This window comes from Lepus europaeus, chromosome 18 (genome assembly GCF_033115175.1).
Source record: "Lepus europaeus isolate LE1 chromosome 18, mLepTim1.pri, whole genome shotgun sequence".
Lineage (NCBI taxonomy): Eukaryota > Metazoa > Chordata > Mammalia > Lagomorpha > Leporidae > Lepus > Lepus europaeus.
In genome coordinates this window covers 37,488,288-37,506,445 of record NC_084844.1, presented here as the reverse complement: position 1 = coordinate 37,506,445, position 18,158 = coordinate 37,488,288, and the positions used below count along the sequence as shown (strand labels likewise).

Genomic DNA, 18,158 nt, shown 5'->3' with positions numbered 1-18,158 from the left:
TTCAAAAGCAATGGTATTTCAAGAAATAAATATAAAGGTATTCTTCTGGGATTGTTACTGTAAGTGCTGCCAAAACTCATCTTTGGTATGTATGTTTGGAATATGTGTGCTATTGGCTGTAAATTGTCTTTTATTATTCCATGGCACCTTGTCCAGGGACACACTATAAAACAAGATGTAGCATCTTCATGTGCTGGCCTGATAAAATTTATATGAAGTATAATAGAAAACAGAAGTTGTTCTGAGCTGTTTTCAAGTTCAATAAATAACTGTAATACTCGGATAAAGATGTTCTTTATTAGGTCACATGGGCCCTAATATATAAGTTATAAGTTACCGATTTAGGGTGGCTTTTGCAATTACAAGTTTCCAGTTGGATTGTTAATCATTGTGAACAGAAATATTTCTGAACTCTCCTGTGTACATCCTGCTCGTTGTCTGGTTGTCTAGAGGGCTTTTGATTCTGATTCAGTGCAGGCAAATGACACGGGGTGGGTGGTCTCCACTCAGGTTCCTGTTAGTCCTCTTGTGATGACAAGAATCCATTTCCAGGAGCCAGTGTAACAACCAAAGACCATCCTTCATAGCAAGTTCGTTATGGGGATGCTGTGGGGAATGCAGACTATAACCCATCCAAATCCCAGCCAACAAGGAATGAAGCTGAGAGACTGAAGAAAGAAAATCACATTTTCCAGAAAAGGGACTCACCCTATACCTTCCATCTCCCCCCTTGCTTCCTCCCTTCCTCTTTTCCACTCTTCCTCATTCCCTCCTGATTTTTCCTAGGAAGTTTTGATGAGGGCCAGGTTGGGAGGGTATTTAACAGAGACTTTGAGATCCTGAACAGCTTTTTTTTTTTTTAAGTAAAATAGCTTTGAGATGCAATATATACTTCCAATATAAGTTTTTCCCAAGACTACTCCCTGAAATTGCCCCTGTCCTAGTGTTCTAGTCAAAGAGAAGGTCAAGGGCTCCTCTAGTCACTTCCCTACTCTGGGTACCTGTTTTTCATCATAACACACCCACGCACAGCCCATCCAGAAACCCATTGAAGAAATTTGCTGTACTCTCAGATCTCTCCTGCAGCCACATCATTCACATTTCTTGGGAAACTATAGCTCTAGTCCAGTAAGACAAATACTCATTAAAAGGTACTGCAAGTCTCAGGTTCCTACAGCCCTTCAGATCATTTCCTACTGTCTTCATCAAAGAGATCAAACACAGAGGTAGGAGGATGTATGTATGTGTGCTACACTGTTGAGCCTAAATGCTAAAGCACCTCCCCACCCCTGCCCAGTAGAACCCCTGGTTTGAGTTTATTCTGTGTTAGGACCTTTCAGACCAGGAGTGATTCTGAGGGTGGTTTTCTGCTGTATTTACAGTCAGCAGATCACAGCCACCCTTAGAAGGAATTGGATCTCCTGCTTTCTGTGTGTGCTTCCTGTTTTTCTTTCCATGCTTTGATGTGGGATTGGAAAATAAATAATCTGGCTACATTGTTGAGATAAACTAGGTTCTTATGTGTCTTATTTTTTTATCAGGCTAGGGGGAATACCTGTGGGAGTAGTTGCTGTAGAAACTCGAACAGTAGAACTAAGTATCCCAGCTGATCCTGCAAACCTGGATTCTGAAGCTAAGGTAGGTCCCCAAAAGTATACTGTGCATTTGTACTTGGAGCTTCTTTGTGCTTGGAGTTTCTCTTCTGCAGTGCCTATGGATATCAGGAGCATTGTAAACCACCTGTTTTAGAAGGAAGGGCATCAGCAACCTTAAATTATTTCTGATCATCTTGTGTTCATTTTTTAAAAGAGATTTATTTATTTGAAAGGCAGAGTATAGACAGAGAGGAAGACACGGAGAGAGTGAGCGCTTCCACCTGCTGCTTCACTTGCCAAATAGCTACAGTGGCCAGTGCTGGAGCAGGACAAAGCCAGGACTTTGATCCAGGTCTCCTACATGGGGGGGCAGGGTCCCAAGCACTGGGCCATCATATACGACTTTCCAAGGTGTATTATCAGGAAGCTGGATCAGAAGTGGAGCAGCTGGGACTTGAACCACCACACATATGGGACACTGGAGTAACAAGTGGCAACTTAACTCGCTGCACCACAAATGCTGGCCCCATGTGCTTACTTTTAAGCTATCTATAGATGGACTGCAAGCTAAATTTTGCCTAAAAAATGGAGTAGGTCTTTATAGTGGTCTTTTTTTTTTTTTTTTTATCGATTTGAAAGACACAGTTATATATAGAAGAAAAGATTTTCCACCTGCCGGTTCACTCCCCAAATGGCCACAACAGCTGGGCCTGAGCCAGGCAGAAGCCAGGAGCCTGGAACTCCATCTGAGTCTCCCACACATGGGCAGGGGCCCAAGCACTCAGGCCATCTTCCACTGCACGTTAATAGGGAGCTTGGTTGGAAGTGGAGCACTTGAGACTTGAAGAGGTACTCAGATGGGATGCCACCATTGCAGACGGTGGCTTAAGCTGTTATGCCACGATGCCAACCCCTACAGTGATCTTATCAATGCTAGAAAATAGCCGTTGCCACAGAGATGGTCTTCCAGAAAGCAGCTGCGTCAGTCCTGAGCATGCATTGATCCCAGGTGCTGTTGAGCACGTGCGTAGAAGAGCTGCACCTAGATTTCACAACACACTCTGTCCTGACACCAGGCATAAACACCACAGCCTATCTTTTTCCAAAAAGATGGATTACATTTCACATCTTGACATCATCCAGAAAGTGAGGGCAAGGAAGTTATCCAGCAGCGTGACATCTAGCGTTTGTTGATTAACCACAGTACAGGAGAAAAAAAAAAAAAAAAAAGATACTAAGCAGAGAAAGCAAAGACTTGGAAACTGATCAGTTGGCTCACTTTGAGTAATGTAACTGAGTCAATTAAAGGTACTCTGGCCAAGTGTGGACAAGAGTTCCTGAGACTGCGTCCTTGCAGTAGGAGCAACCAGTTTTCCCTTTCTACACTGAAGAAGAATGATGGGTCAGGATTAATTTTTTTGTTGTTTTTTTAAAGATTTATTTATTTGAGCCGGCGCCGCGGCTCACTAGGCTAATCCTCCGCCTTGCGGCGCCGGCACACCGGGTTCTAGTCCCGGTCGGGGCACCGATCCTGTCCCGGTTGCCCCTCTTCCAGGCCAGCTCTCTGCTGTGGCCAGGGAGTGCAGTGGAGGATGGCTCAAGTCCTTGGGCCCTGCACCCCATGGGAGACCAGGAGAAGCACCTGGCTCCTGCCAACGGATCAGCGCGGTGTGCTGGCTGCAGCGCGCCTACCGCGGCGGCCATTGGAGGGTGAACCAACGGCAAAAGGAAGACCTTTCTCTCTGTCTCTCTCTCTCACTGTCCACTCTGCCTGTAAAAAAAAAAAAAAAAAAAACAAAAACAAAAAAAAAAGATTTATTTATTTGAAAGAGTTACAGAGAAGGAGCAGCAGAGGTAGAGATAGAGAGCGAGAGGGAGAGAGAGAGAAAGGGAGAGAGAGAGCTTCCATCTGCTGATTCATTCCTCATATGGCTGCAATGTCAGGACTGGGCCAGGAGCCAGGAGCTTCTTCCTGGTCTCCCACATGGGTGCAGGGGCCCAAGGACTTGGACCATTTTCCACTGCTTTCCCAAGCACATTAGCAGGGAGCTGGATCAGAAGTAGAACAGCCGGTGCTTGAGCCAGCCCCCATCGGGATGCCAGCACTGTAGGCAGTGGCTTTACCTGTGGTGCCACCGTGCCAGCCCCTTGTGTGTCAGGATTTAAAAAGAGGAGTATTTAATAAAGTTAGAGATCCAGGATTCTTTCTGCTTTTCTACTTCAAAGAGATCTTCTTGATGAATAACAATTTTTGTTTATTTGGCTTCCTCTGTTATTTTTTATTTGAGAGGCAGAGAGAGTGAGCCCCCATCCACTGGTTCCCAGAACTCCCCAAATGGTCGCAGTGACTGGAGCTGAGCCAGGCTAGAGCTGGGAACTCAATGCAGGCAGGAGCTCATCTACTTGAGACGTCACTGCTGCCTTCCAAGGTCTGCAGTAGCAAGAACCTGGAGACAGGAGCCAGAGCCTGGAGGTGAACCCAGGCACTCCAACGTGGGACGTGTGGGTCTTGACCTCCAGGCCAAATGCCTGCCCTTGTCTTGATTTAGAGTCTTCCATTTTCAATGAGTAAAATCTTGTTCACTTTGGAGGGATTCCCTCTCAGACTGCTGTTAATTGTGTCCTTGTCTTTGACTTTCCACAACAGATAATACAGCAAGCTGGCCAAGTTTGGTTTCCAGACTCTGCATTTAAGACCTATCAGGCCATCAAGGACTTCAACCGCGAAGGGCTGCCTCTGATGGTCTTTGCCAACTGGAGAGGCTTCTCTGGTGGCATGAAAGGTAATCAGCCTGGCTGAAGGCTGGGAGGCACCAGTGATTTCTGGGCACCCTGCAGCTGTGGGAGGGAGGGAGAGTAGAGAGGGCAGCCTGTGGATTTCCTGCCAGCCCATCACTCTAAGCTTTGGAGAATTCTGTTCCCTCTGAGCTATTGTCTGAGTTACAGCTTGCATGGAAACATACAGTACACTTTATAATTCCATACAAAATTTCAGAATAATCTACTCGTGTTATCTAGATGGGCTGCTGTTGTAGATTTAGCTTTCACAGCTAAACATTGGGCCATTCTGATGTTCCTGGGGCAGTATGATTGTGCTTATCTCTCTCCCTCTTTTCTAGGCCTATTCTTTGCTGAGGTTACTCTCTAAGGTTCTACAGTGCCCAAGATAGATACTGAAATAAGCATTTACCAACCAGAAGAAAACAAACTCTGTACCAGAGGCTGTTCTTCATGCAGCTTGTGCTGTGTTTTATTATTACCCAACAACAGCCCTGGGCCTGTGGCTCCAGCAGATTAGACCGTTATTACAAAGGCTGCATTCCGTACTATGGGAATTGCTTCGTGGTTAGGCAGCCAGTATCACCATTTACTGAGAATCCTCCATGCGCAGAGCCAAAGGAGACATGACTCTTGGTCTCAGAGCAGTGAATTCTCTGCAGTGGCCAGAGACTCCACCTGAGGGCATGAGAGTGCCCTTGAGTGTCAGCTACCTTCCCCTTCACCTGGGGAGAGCCCAGGATCCTGGAGTAGTAGAATGGGTTAGGGAAATGGAAGGGAGGGAGGAGCTGGTATGCCAGAGTAAAGAGAATGATTAGAGAATACTAAGAGTATGTGGAATGTGAAGCAGAAAGCCTCAATAGTGTACCTAGGTGTATTTGACAGCAGGAGCATCACTAGCCTCTCTGAGGAGAAAAGCCTGGGGAAGCTGCCCTTTGTAGATTGCCGGCCAAGCGTTGAGACATGTCAGCAGTTTTCCCTTACCTGGCAAGGAAGACCCCCAGATGACCAGGCCTCTGTAGCAAAATACAGATGAGGCTGATACTTCGGTTTTTAAGTTAAAAAAAAAAAAATTCCTTATGCCTGTATTTGCTTTGAGCTGTGCATCTTTCTTGGGGGAGAACTTGGGCTATACATGCAAATTGAGATGAATTATTTTTTGACCAAGATAATAACTCCCTGGAAATCCCATGAGATATTGAGGATTTAGGTTGAATGTGTAGGTCAGTCCTACACGTTTTTGTTTCAGTTCCTGTGTGCAAGGAACTATGCTAGCCATTTCAGGGAAAATAAGTCAGAAACAGATGTTGCTTCAAGGAGTCAAGAAAATTGCTGTGAGCAGAATGATGAAGTCATAACATAGAAGCAAACTGCCAGGGGATACTGGTGCTGAAGAGGAGGATGGCTCATGGGAGCTGGGCACGTGGAGAGTGAGCAGAAGCCCCTTTCATTTATGCATATGAGGTTCATTTAGCAACAGGTTCCTCCTGGTCCCAAGTGCCCTGGCTGAAACATTGATGTCAGACCTGGGAGAGGGTTCAGGATTGTTTCTCCTCGGCACTGCAGGGTACCTGGGAATGCCCTTTTCCTAGTCCGCCCACAAGGTCAGAGTTCACAAGTTCCCAGAGTTCCACTTCTAGGAAAGCCTTCAATTCTGCTGCATGTTTTGGGTCAGGCCCAATTGGCCACTAGCCCTGTAACAATAAGAAAAACAATGAAGATGAGTTGAGCTCTTTTCACCAGAAACGCGTAGCCATAACCATCACAACAAACTGTAGTGTTTTCTGCATTTTATATAAACTGAGATTTTAGTTAAATAAATTTCCCTAGAGGATTCAGGTGACAAACCAGAGCGGATTTGGGAGAGGAGTGGGTTTGGGGAGCCTGGATCAGTCTGGCTCCCTGTGGCACAGTGACCAGATCTGCTAGAAGATCCTTGCAAGAGCTGTCCAGAGTCCTGAGAGAGCCATTGCCACCTCCTTCCCCCTCTGCCTCAAGGATTGCCATGGTTACTGTGAAAGAAATTTCAAGATTTCAGAAAGGAGTTTTTTAGATTATGGCAAAATATAGACAGAACATAATATTTATCATTTTACCCATTTGTAAATGTACAATTCTGTGGCATCCACTACATCCACAGAGATGCGTGACCATTGCTACTAACTACATTCAAAACTTTTTCATTGTCTCTGTACTGGTTAAGCACTGACTGCCCATTCCTTCCTCCCCTGTCCCTGCTCAGAAACCGGTTAGTGGCCTGGTGTAGAGCAGGGCCAGTTCTGAGTCTGAATTTTGGTGCTGGTGCCTCTGTTCACTCATCACATAAGGAGATGTGTGTGAGAGCGGGAGGGAGGGGAACAGGACCTTTCGTATTTACATACAGGTCAGGATGTTTCCTGCGTATTATCTCATGTAAAGGGACCTGAGCTGAGAGCCTCTTGTCATTCTCCACATCCCTTGGGGAGATGTTTGCAGTTTTGGTTTCAATACTGGCTGGGGATTATGCAGGGAGGGAAAATAAACAATTATGCCATCCCTCAGTGCACACAAACACACAGCCAGGAGCCGACTGCACTGTGGGTAAAATGACTCCAAAATTGTGTGTAATGAGTAGGAAAAGATTAGAGACAGCTCTTGCTATGCTGAAAATTGACATTAGTGGAGGGAAAAAAAAAACTCTTTACTAGTCGGCCTAGGAGGTCTAATTCGAGCAGTAAAAATATAAATAAATAAATAAAAGCATGTCAAGATGGTATTGGTGCTTTTTTTCCAATGAGCTCTATCTGGCCGGAAGGCTATTCAGCATAATGCAAAATTAAATTATAAAAACTGGCTGAATATTTAGATGGAAGAGCCATTTGGAAGCAGTTTATTTAGACGAACCGGCAATGACCCACAACAGGGAGACATCAAGCGTGAAATTTACTAGAAATTAGCACCAGGGTCCCAGCCTCAGCGTGAATAGCTTGATAGGATGCAAATCCCAGTGATATTAAGCTGCCTCACTGCTGGTGCTACAGGGTCACTCTCAGTTGGCTTTTCATGTTATACTTATTATTTTTTCCTGGGACAGGTTATAAATAACAATAAAAGAAGAACATTTATTGAAAACTTTAACTGGAATGAAAGTCTGTCTTAAACTCCCTGATTACTTGCACGTTGAAACATGGTGTCAGCCGGCCATCAGGAACTCAGAAGAAACATTTTGTCTATGCAGCTTGTGTGTGTGTGATGTATACCTGCAGCTTCTAACAGATAATCTCCACTAACCAGTTAGATCCATCCCAGTCTTAAGAGTATGAGGCACTGTGGCGACACTCTGCCACCCTGCCCCCTTGCTTGCTACAATGGTTGCCACACTTCATCTTCGTTGTACAACAATGAAAGCCTTAGGCAGGGTGGGTGCCTGGCGCTGAGCATAAGCCACAAAGGCTGTGGTGATCACCACTTATGCAGATGTGCTTTACCCAGAATGCTAGAAAACTCCTGGCTCCTGCCTTTCTAGTGAAAAACCTATCAGTATTTTCCATTTCCATTTGTTTTCTCATGGCCTGAGAACTGACAATCAGCATATGCCTAGCTTTAAAATTCCCGAGAGTGTCTTCTCACCTGAACCCTTGGGAATCCCCTCTCCGCTGCTGTTCGTGGCTCTACCTCTTACGTATGAAGGGATTTCAGACTGTTGTGTGCCGGATAGTTGTCACGTGTTGCAACCTGCTTTTCAGAATGGGCGGGTTGGGGCAGCTGCAATGCCGTATGAGCATGTCGATTGTAGAGTTTGTGTGTTTATGTTTTGATAGCCTGTTTTGGAGGTGTGTTTTTTTAAGATTTATTTTATTTGTTTGAAAGAGTTAGAGTTAGAGCCAGAGAGAGAGAGGTCTTCCATTCCGCTGGTTCACTCCCCAAATGACCGCAATGGCCAGAGCTGAGCTGATCCGAAGCCAAAAGCCAGGAACTTCTTGTGGGTCTCCCACGCGGGTGCAGGGGCCCAAGGAGTTGGGCCATCTTCTACTGCTTTCCCCAGCCATAGCAGAGAGCTGGATTGGAAGTGGAGCAGCCGGGGCTCAAACCAGCACCGTATGGGTGCACTGCAGCACCGGTCCCTTGGGCTGTTTTGATGGTTGGACTGTGGTTCTGTTGGTGTTCCTGGTTGGATGGAGATATTATTTCTGTCTCAATCATGTCAGCTGTAATGAATGTCGACGCCCTTTTCCACTCACAGTCTTGGGGCTAGAGACATTTGCTTGGTAATCACATGGAAACCCTGGTAGGACACAGCTGGCAGTGTCCTCAGTACCGTTTGTGACATTTATGAACATACAGCAAACCCAGGTAACATTTAGCAATAATCATTTGTTCATGTCTGTTTTCTTGTTTTTATCTTACTCAGCATTATTATATTAATTGTTGGAAAGCAAATTACCCCTGCCACATGCTCTTTCCTGATAACAAGAACGATGCGTCCAGAATAGGCTCCAGAACGAGAAAGATCCGGGTGTGCATCTTAGCCCTGTCACTTTCAGTTAATAAACCTCAGTTTATTCACCTGTCACTTGATTATTTGAATAAGAGGATGTTCTGGGGGCCAGCATTGTGGAGGAATGGGTAAAGCCACCACCTGTGATGCTGGCATCCCATATGAACACTGGCTCAAGTCCTGGCTGCTCCACTTCCAACCAGGCTCCTTGGGAAGTCAGTGGAGGAAGGCCCAGAAGCTCCTGGCTCCTGGCTTCGGTCTGGCCCATCCCTGGCCATTGCAGCCATTTGGGATCATCCTGTGGATGGACAATCTCTCTCTCATTCTTGCTCTTGCTCTCGTTCTCCTCTCTGTAACTGACTCTAAAATAAATAAATAAATATATCTTTCTTAAAAAGATGATGTTCTGATGGTTAAATGATTGGTCCGTGTGTGTGTGTGTGTTATGTTCCTGTTACATAGTAAGCTAACCATGATGGTGAAAGAGAAAGTGTATTTCACAGAAACCTGAAATGCACACATAATCCTCTTCATTCCAAACTATTTGTGTAGATAGTGAAATCAAAGTTTTTTTAAATTAAATGAATAAAAATTCATCTTAAATAAAGTCTCACCCTTCTTTTTGGAAGTTGGATCTGTTAGTCATAGACAGGAGAGATTTAATAAGTAAGTGAAGAGACTGGACACTTGGTCTTCATCTACCTCTAGATGCAGATAGAATGACTTTTTGTGCTTTTTCCTATTCTGGCATTTTCTCCTTTGATCCACGCCTTCCATTTCTTCACATGTGATACCATGGGAGGCCACTCCTTTCTGTTACTTGTTCTGAGACTGTACTCTTGCAGCACTAAAAAATGTACTGCTAATTACACAATTATTTTATTATGTAGCACTGGTTGAAATATCCACTAAAGAATTAATTTAGTTAAAATAATTTGAACTGAGCAATTATTTTCATAACCACGGAATTAGCGTAAAGCGCTTAAAGTCCTTTATTCCTGCTCTTCATACAGCAGTTGTGTAATTAGCAGTAAATTTTTTTGGTCTTTGCTTTCCTCCCAATGGAATAAATGTCTTTGCTCTGATCATATATACAGAGTGTCTGACCATACACATCCCATGAAGAGTAGGGAATGTTTCCTGGGGCAACTTGGAATCTCTGAAGTCTTCACTGATGAGCCAGGTCAGAGCAGCAGAGAAAGTCAGGTGCCACGCAGTGAGCTCTGCAAATAAATTGGTTTTAAAATAAATCAATTATTTGTTTATTTAAAAGGCAGGGAAACAGAGATCTTCCATCCACTGATTGACTACTCAAATGTGCAGAACTGCTGGAGCTGGGCCAGGTCAAAGCCAGAGCCTGGAACTTAATCCAGGCCTCCCACATGAGTGTCAGGGACCAAATACTTGAGCTATCTTCTACTGCACAGTGTGTATATTAACGGGAAGCTGGAATTGGAAGTAGAGCCAAGACTCAAAACCAGAAAGCACCATAGGGGTTGCAGGTGTCCCAAGCAGAGTCTTAACTGCTGTGCCAAGCACCCAGCCCTCATAGAGCCACTCTTGCTTTAAAAAGTGGTAAACTAATTTGCCAGTTAGTGCAGTGAAAGCAGTTTCTAATTGGTTTGCCCTTAACTTCCTGAAAAATGCTTCTTTGCCATGCATTTTCAAAATTGATTTAGTCCAAATTGTGATCCTCTCTTTGATAGGAAGGTTTGGACTTATTTGAACCTCTCTGTGTAGGGTTCAGAAAGGATCCAGTGTGGCTCCACTGAAGGACCCATGAAATATCTGGAATCATAAACCTAAAACTTGAGCAGTGTTTAGACTTCAGTTTCCTGGGAAATGGGAAGAAGTTCATAAAAAGTTGGGGTATAAATCATTAATTCTGCTTTCCAAGGACTCTATTTACACACCAGGGGTCTTTTCCCTTGGGCCACACCTGGCCTCAGGAGGATTGCACAGTGTACTCTGTAGCAGAGTGGAGAGATGGCTTCTTTCATTTGTGTGTCTGTGAGGCTTTGCCTATATGTGTATTTTCATTTTCTCTCATTAATACTATAAAAATGGAATGGTTAAGGAGTTATTTTCCTTTCTCACAATATTCTTTCCCAAGTATGTATGTGATAGTCATTCATTCATTCGACAGATACCTATTGAGCAGTAGTTGTGTTCCAGCACTGGACACTAGACTGGGGATACAAAGATGAAAGACCCAGATTTTGAAGATAAAATTCTTGGAGGATCCATTTCCATTAGCTGCACATTTTAAGAATTCATTGTATGCTAAGTATCATGAGATGAATTGGAAAGAGCTAGAAGAGTTCCTTCCTTCGGAAAACTTAATGTAGTGGGAGAAATCACATATTGACTTGAAAAATACTGGACGATTGTAGAGCAAGTATGAATTAATGTGCTGAGACCTGGGTACAGAGATTCAGAGAGGATATAAAATGAATATGCAGGCTGGAGGGCTTGCACGCTATCACTTGTGAAAGACACTGCCTTCTCTTTTGCCCTCTTGTGTTTTTGAAGACCCTGTGGAGTTGTGAGTGGGCTACAGGTCTTCGCAGTGGCCAAGCAGGACCTGAAGCAGCTGGAACACCTAGACCTATCCCCTCTAGCTAGCTATGAGCAGCCTCTTGCTTGGAGGCACAGAGTGCCGTACAAATATTATTTCCTGTGTATGCCTGGTGTGAACCAGCCTTGGAAACACTGCTTTGGGAAAGACATGTTTCATGATTTCCAACGTGTCTGGTTCTCTGTAGATATGTACGACCAAGTGCTGAAGTTTGGTGCTTACATCGTGGACGGCTTGCGAGAGTGCTCCCAGCCTGTGATGGTTTACATTCCTCCCCAGGCCGAGCTGCGGGGTGGCTCCTGGGTGGTGATCGACCCCACCATCAACCCTCGGCACATGGAGATGTATGCCGACAGAGAAAGCAGGTAGTGTGCCTCCTTTATTTCCAGTTACTGCCTCTCGGGACCCTCTGGCTGTTGGTTTCCTCCTGAAGAACATTACAGCCCAGAGAACTTGCTCTGATTCTGTCCTTTCCCAGTGGACTCCAAGGTTGGAAAAATGGGATTCCTAAGTAGCTTCTACTGGCATGAGAGGGAAACCAGGCTGGAGCCATGCGTTCTGCATGGAATCCCCCGTCCCAGTGCCTTTCGCCATGAAGTACTCTTCCAGATGCCCCCAAACTCAGAGAGTCTGCCTATTAATCAGACAAGCCTGTTCCACTATGTTAGGTGTGCAACAAGAGGGAGCTTAAAGCGAGTTGGACTGGAAGACTGAATTGTAGGGTTTTAAGCCATCTCCCACTGCGCAGCGGGAAACTTGGAGCAGTTCTTACTGTCCCTGGGTGGGCTGGTGGTCACTGAGGTGTAGCACAGCATGCACATTCTGAAATTCTAGACCAAAGCTGCTTTCTTCCTTTGACATCAGGGTCTTGCTCTGGCATTCCAAGAGGCTGGAGAACACAGTGTGCCACACCCAAAATAGCACTGGGAGGAGGGGCCTGGGACAACTCAGTAAAATGGATCTGGCCCCACATCCTTTTATGATCTGTACCAGCTCCTCTCCCAGGTCGCTAAACTGCACAGCATGTTTCCTGGAAATTTCCTATGCAAATTTCTAATCTAGTCATGTTTTTTCAAAATATTCAGGGCTCTACTTCAAAAGCTGTCAAATCTCTGGGCTAGCATTTTATATTTAGGGGTTTAATATTTTAAAGTCCTAGGCTAGGGACCGTCGCCATGGCTCACTTGGTTAATCCTCCACCTGGGGCGCCGGCAACCCATATGGGTGCCGAGTTCTAGTCCTGGTTGCTTTTCTTCCAGTCCAGCTCTCTGCTCTGGCCCGGAAGGCAGTGGAGGATGGCCCAAGTGCTTGGGCCCTGCACCTGCATGGGAGACCAGGAGGAAGCACCTGGCTCCTGATTTCGGATCGGCGCAGCACCGGCCGTAGCAGCCATTTGGGGAGTGAACCAACGGAGGGAAGACCTTTCTGTCTCTCTCTCTCTCACTGTCTACAACTCTACCTGTCAAAAAAAAAAAGTCCTAGGCTAAACTCTGACCTGATAGTAGACTAGAGATGATCTCTCTGCTGACTGTGAAATCAAACTTGTTCCAAATTGCTGATTTTAAATCCCATTCTGACACTTGATAGATTCAGACACGTCCCTTAACTTCCTGTGTTTTAGTTTTATCCTCTGTAAAATGGGGATAATAATAGTACCCTCCCTCATAGTGGATGTAGACTCAGCATAGGATTGTGAGAGTTTACAGGTAAGCACTTAGAATAGTACTGTGCACATAGTAAATGTTAGCTGTAGTTTTGTTTTTTTTTTTTTTTTTACATATAAAAGTTTTAGGGGACAGCACTGTGGTTTGGCAGGTTAAGCCACTGCCTGCGATGATAGCGTCCCATATGAGTGCTGTCTCTAGTCCCAGCTGCTCTGCTTTCGATCCAGCTCCCTGCCAATGTACCTGGGAAAGCAGAGAGAGATGGCCCAAGTGCTTGGGCACCTACCACCCATGTGGGAGACCCAGATGGAGTTTTGGGTCCCTGACTTTGACCTGGCCCAGCTCCAGCCATTGCAGCCATTTGGGAAGTGAGCCAGTGGATAGAAAACCAATCTCTCTCTTTCAGCTCTACCTTTCAAATAAACAAAAATAAAATCTTATCTTAAAAATGTTTTGTTTGTTTAATTTTTTTTTTCATTTGTTGGGAAGGCAGAACGAGTGAGAAACATAGACAGAGAGATATCTTCCATCTGCTGGTTCATTTCCTAAGTGCCCACAATAGCCAGGGCTGAGCCAAGCCAAAGCCTAAAGTCAAAAACTCCATCAAGGTCTCCCACGTGGTTGTTAAGGACCCAAGTGCCTGAGCCACACCTGCTGCCTCCCAGGCTGTGCATTAGCAGGAAGCTGGATCAGAAGCACAACAGGCACTTGAACCCAGGGACTCCCCTCTGGGATGCGAGCATCTTAACTGCTGAGCCAAATGCCCACTCCAGAAGTGGTTTTAAGATTGTGTTTAAGGAAGTTTCTGGTGATAGGAAACATTAGCATGGACTAGAAGAAAACGCAAGCCCTTTCCCTTTCCACGGGCTTGGGTGGAATGCTTTATTTGGCCCTTGCCCTGGCCTGGGGTATCTGATCAGAGTCCTGTCAGCCGACTGATAGCTATGCTGCAGGACCATCAGCGTGCCCCGTCTTCATGCAGCCTGAGTGCTGCTGGTGCTTCCCTCCCACTGTGCCCACAGCATCCTTTTGTCCTGGAAAAGAATGTGATTCCTGTCCCCCTTATCAGCTGTGGGTGGTGGAATTTGTATTCTTCTCCCTTTGAGATAGAAGTCAACTGGTGTGGTAATGAGAATTATTTTAATTGCTTTTTGCCAGGCCTTTCTCATACCTCACTCAGACACTTCTCTGGTGCCTGCTTTTCTCCCTGGGGTGACTTCTGTGAACCATGGGTGGGCAAAACCATAATGAAGCTATTTCCTGGTCCACAGATTGTAACTGGTCTCATTCTAAGTTGTCTTTTTCCTTTAAAGTTCCTGTATTTCTGTTTTGTTTTGTTTCTCTCCGATCCAGGGGATCAGTTCTGGAGCCAGAAGGGACAGTAGAAATCAAATTCCGCAAAAAGGATCTAGTGAAAACCATGCGTCGGGTGGACCCAGTCTACATCCGCTTGGCTGAGCGATTGGGTATGTCTGCTTGTCCTCCTGGCAAATCAATGAGCCATTCAGCTGATTTGTAATAAGTGCATTCATAGGCCAGGGGAGGAGGCACTGAAGCATTTGATCAAATTCATGATAATCTTTATTTACTGTCCTCTAAGTGGTAAGAACCCTGGTACAAAGAAATAGTGTGTGTAATAGGAGGGAGAGTGAGCCCTAAAAAAAGCAAGTCACCTAATTTTTCTTCGAGTATTTCCGTATGGTGCAAATAACCAGTCTTCCTGGGATAACCTTGCAGACAGTGGTTAGCTAGAAGTTGCTGTGGAGGGGCAGGCTAATCAAGCAGAGAATATGCCAGAACTAAATGATGTCCCCTTTCTGCTTGTCTCTCTAGACAGTCTGCCTTATTTTTGAGGGATGTGTCAGCATCACGGGATAGCAAAGCTGGAGTCTCTCCCCAGGCAGTGCTCTGGGGTCACCTGAGCTAGAGAAATGGAAGGAAAAGATTGTGCACCGTGTGCTTCCAAGCAGTGGCTGTGGCTGCCGCAGCCCTGGGAGCCTCGCGCTGGCCGCTTCCAGCCATTGCTCGTTGCTCATTTGTTCGCAGAGCTTTTGGAAGGCACTTGCAATCTGAACACAGGACTAAACCGCAGGAGCCCTGTGTTGAGTCCAGTCTGAATGAGCTTCAGGTCCTTTTAAAACACTGATTTTTTTTTTGCCCAGATCTCCCATTGAACCGCTTGCTCTGTTAGTCAAAATAATTGCTGGGGGTCCTGATTGGATTTGTTTTGTTTTCCCAGAGGACAGAGAATCTGTCTTTAAAAGGTAGTGAAACTTGGTGAACGTGAAGAGTGAAAGAGGAATGCTCGTTCATTTGGGTCCTCAATGGTTATTTAATTAATAAAGGTCCATTTGTGGACTTGCACTGTCTAGAAACAGAAAAGGGTTTGAGGGCTTACTGTACCATGGCGAGGGCGCATCCAGGCTGGTGGAGTCTTGAGCCAAACACAGGGATTTGGGTCACATTCAACCCTGTTTGTGTTCCATTATTGCCATGAGGTGACAGCCCCTAGCAGCTCTAACCCACTGCAGCCTGGTCCTTTGATGGGAAATGCACACGCACAACAAGAAATTGGCAAAGTTGTTTCTACAATCTATTGCCACCCAGAACTGTTGAGGTGGTTTTTTTCCCCCCTCTTTCTTTTCCAAGCAGGATAATTACTTCTGACCAACCCCATACACTTTAATTAAAGTCACTGCTGCTCAGGAGCCAGTTACTTACAGCTGTACAGAGAGAGAGACTCTAAAAGCTTCAGCCGCTGATAAGCATCTCACTTAGATGCCTCATAATTGCTCCCAGCCTCCTGAGGTTGTTGGCTACTGTTTCTACCACTAATTCTGTACGGAGGCAGCACCGCCACCATGCAGGACACGGCACGTTGTGTGCCTTTTCCCTCTCTTTCTCTCTCTCTCCCCTTTGTTTCTCTCTTTCCTTTTTGTTTCTTTTTTGTCTCTCTCTCTCTCTCTCTCTTTCTCTCCTCTTTTCTTCACTGGTTTTCTTTCTGGCCAATTTAAAATTTGTCAAAGTCGGTCTTCTTCTGGATCACTGCCCTTTGATATTTCGCGCACTCCATTTGCCGCAAACAAGCCGCAGGGCCGCAGTTCATGCTGACTCCAGCAGAAGCAGAGAGAGCTCCATTTATCTTACACTGCCTGCTGAATTCCTGCTCATTAACTGGGGGTTCACTGCCTCTTTTTAACCCCCCAATGGCTGTTATCATCCCTCCGGAATAGCTGGGTGGTGGGGAAGAGGAGCTCTCCACATCGGTTTGCAGGGCGAGCGGCCGACGAGGGCTGTGAGGTTGAAGCCTCTCTCTCGGAGGAAAGTGATAGCGCTCCCACCGTCCCCCAGCACCTTTTCACTTGTGAAGCACAAGGAGGCAAGAGGGAGGAGATTCCCAAGTGATGGCCGTTTAATCATTTGTTACAAATCATCTCATTATCAATTTCCTATCCACATTGAAGGAAACCATATTTATCTAACCTTAACCAAAATGGCACTCGAGAATGAATCCATAACCTGCTAAGTGTGAAACAGCCTCTGGCTCAGGGCAGCGTGGGGAGATAAGCAGTAGATTCGGAATAAAAAGAATAAAGAACTAAGTACGCGCATTGGTGTGTTCCCTGTGCTGCCCACAGGGAGCTCGTCCACCTTTGCTGAACAGGTCTTCCTCCCTCTGTCAAGTGGGGAGAAAGCATGCCCCGCTCCTGCAGGGGAGGACAAGTCTGCGTAGAATCTGCAGAGGCATTTCCATCCCGGTGGTGGGCATGGGCTGCTTTCAGTCTTAATGGTGAGGAGCAGTGTCCACGTGGGGTACTCCACATTCTCTGTGGCTCAGTCCACTTTGGGGATACAAAACAAAGAGAAGTAGCCCCGCCTTCAGCATTTGCCATCTTTCAGGGACACCCCCGCGAACCCAGGACAGGGCAGGGCATACCGCAAGCCCAGTTCCTTGCCCAGCGGGTCACAGTGGCCTCTGCACCTCTCAGTAGGTGTAGCTGCAGAGACCTACAAAGTGGGTAAAAATGACCTCATTCTCCAGACGGAGAAATTGAGGCAAGAAGAGGAGTTAAGGAACCATCTGAGATAGGAAATAAACGTACTACAGAGCCACAATGGAATGCTCATTTTCCTGTGCTCTACTCCCCTCAGGATTTCCCCAGATTTCACCTCAGCTGAGTGCTGAGCCAGATCCAAACAGAGCAAAGGTTCCTTCCCGTTGTGACCTAAAGCCAATTCCACTGTGGCAGTCTGTCTTGGAGGAAGCTTGCAGGCCTGGATGTGGCCTTATATTCATGATCGCTTCCCAGATGGGCCTCTGTGCCGGGGAACGCGCGTGGCTCACTCAGATCAGGGCACATGTCCTCAGATGTCCTCACTGCACATCCTTTAAGGGCAATGAGAGGTGATATTCAGCTTCTGAACGGCTAACTTGACCAGGTCCGGGGTTCTTAAAAAATGGCCTTTTGGGCCGGCGCCGCAGCTCACTTGGCTAATCCTCTGCCTGCGGCACCAGCACCCTGGGTTCTAGTCCCAGTTGGGGCACTGGATTCTGTCCTGGTTGCCCCTCTTCCAATCCAGCTCTCTGCTGTGGCCCGGGAAGGCAGTGGAGGATGGCCCAAGTGCTTGGGCCCTGCACCCGCATGGGAGACCAGGAGGAAGCACCTGGCTCCTGGCTTTGGATCAGCGCGGTGCGTCGGCCACAGCGTGCCGGCCGTAGTGGCCATTTGAGGGGTGAACCAACAAAAAAGGAAGACCTTTCTCTCTGTCTCTCTCTTTCTCTGTCTAACTCTGCCTGTCAAAAAAGAAAACAAAACTGGCCTTCTGTCATTCTCTGTTAGTTGGGGAGGATGGTGGTGAGTTGCTAACTTGCAGGTGTGGTTGTAACAGGCATTGTGAAACTAGTGCATCTGTTAACTCCTGAGACAGGTGAAGGGAAGAATTGCCACAGAAGGGATTATGGGCACAGCCCCCATACCAGAGCCTCATGTTGGCTGAGCCAGTTCTGACTCTGTGTTCTCCAAACCACAGCTTGGTACTCACTGTAGCAAGCATTATGCCTTAAG

General features: G+C 46.2%; 1 protein-coding gene across 9 annotated transcripts in view; it reads left to right on the top strand.

Annotated features, from left to right (window-relative positions):
* ACACA (acetyl-CoA carboxylase alpha) overlaps positions 1–18,158 on the top strand; it is a 332,967-nt gene that overhangs the window by 289,258 nt on the left and 25,551 nt on the right. For all 9 annotated transcript variants that reach the window (XM_062216876.1, XM_062216880.1, XM_062216874.1 and 6 more), the window contains 4 exons: positions 1,542–1,638; positions 4,243–4,378; positions 11,616–11,793; positions 14,446–14,558. In XM_062216876.1, the coding sequence (XP_062072860.1) occupies positions 1,542–1,638; positions 4,243–4,378; positions 11,616–11,793; positions 14,446–14,558 (524 nt within the window). The remainder of the gene's footprint in view (positions 1–1,541; positions 1,639–4,242; positions 4,379–11,615; positions 11,794–14,445; positions 14,559–18,158) is intronic.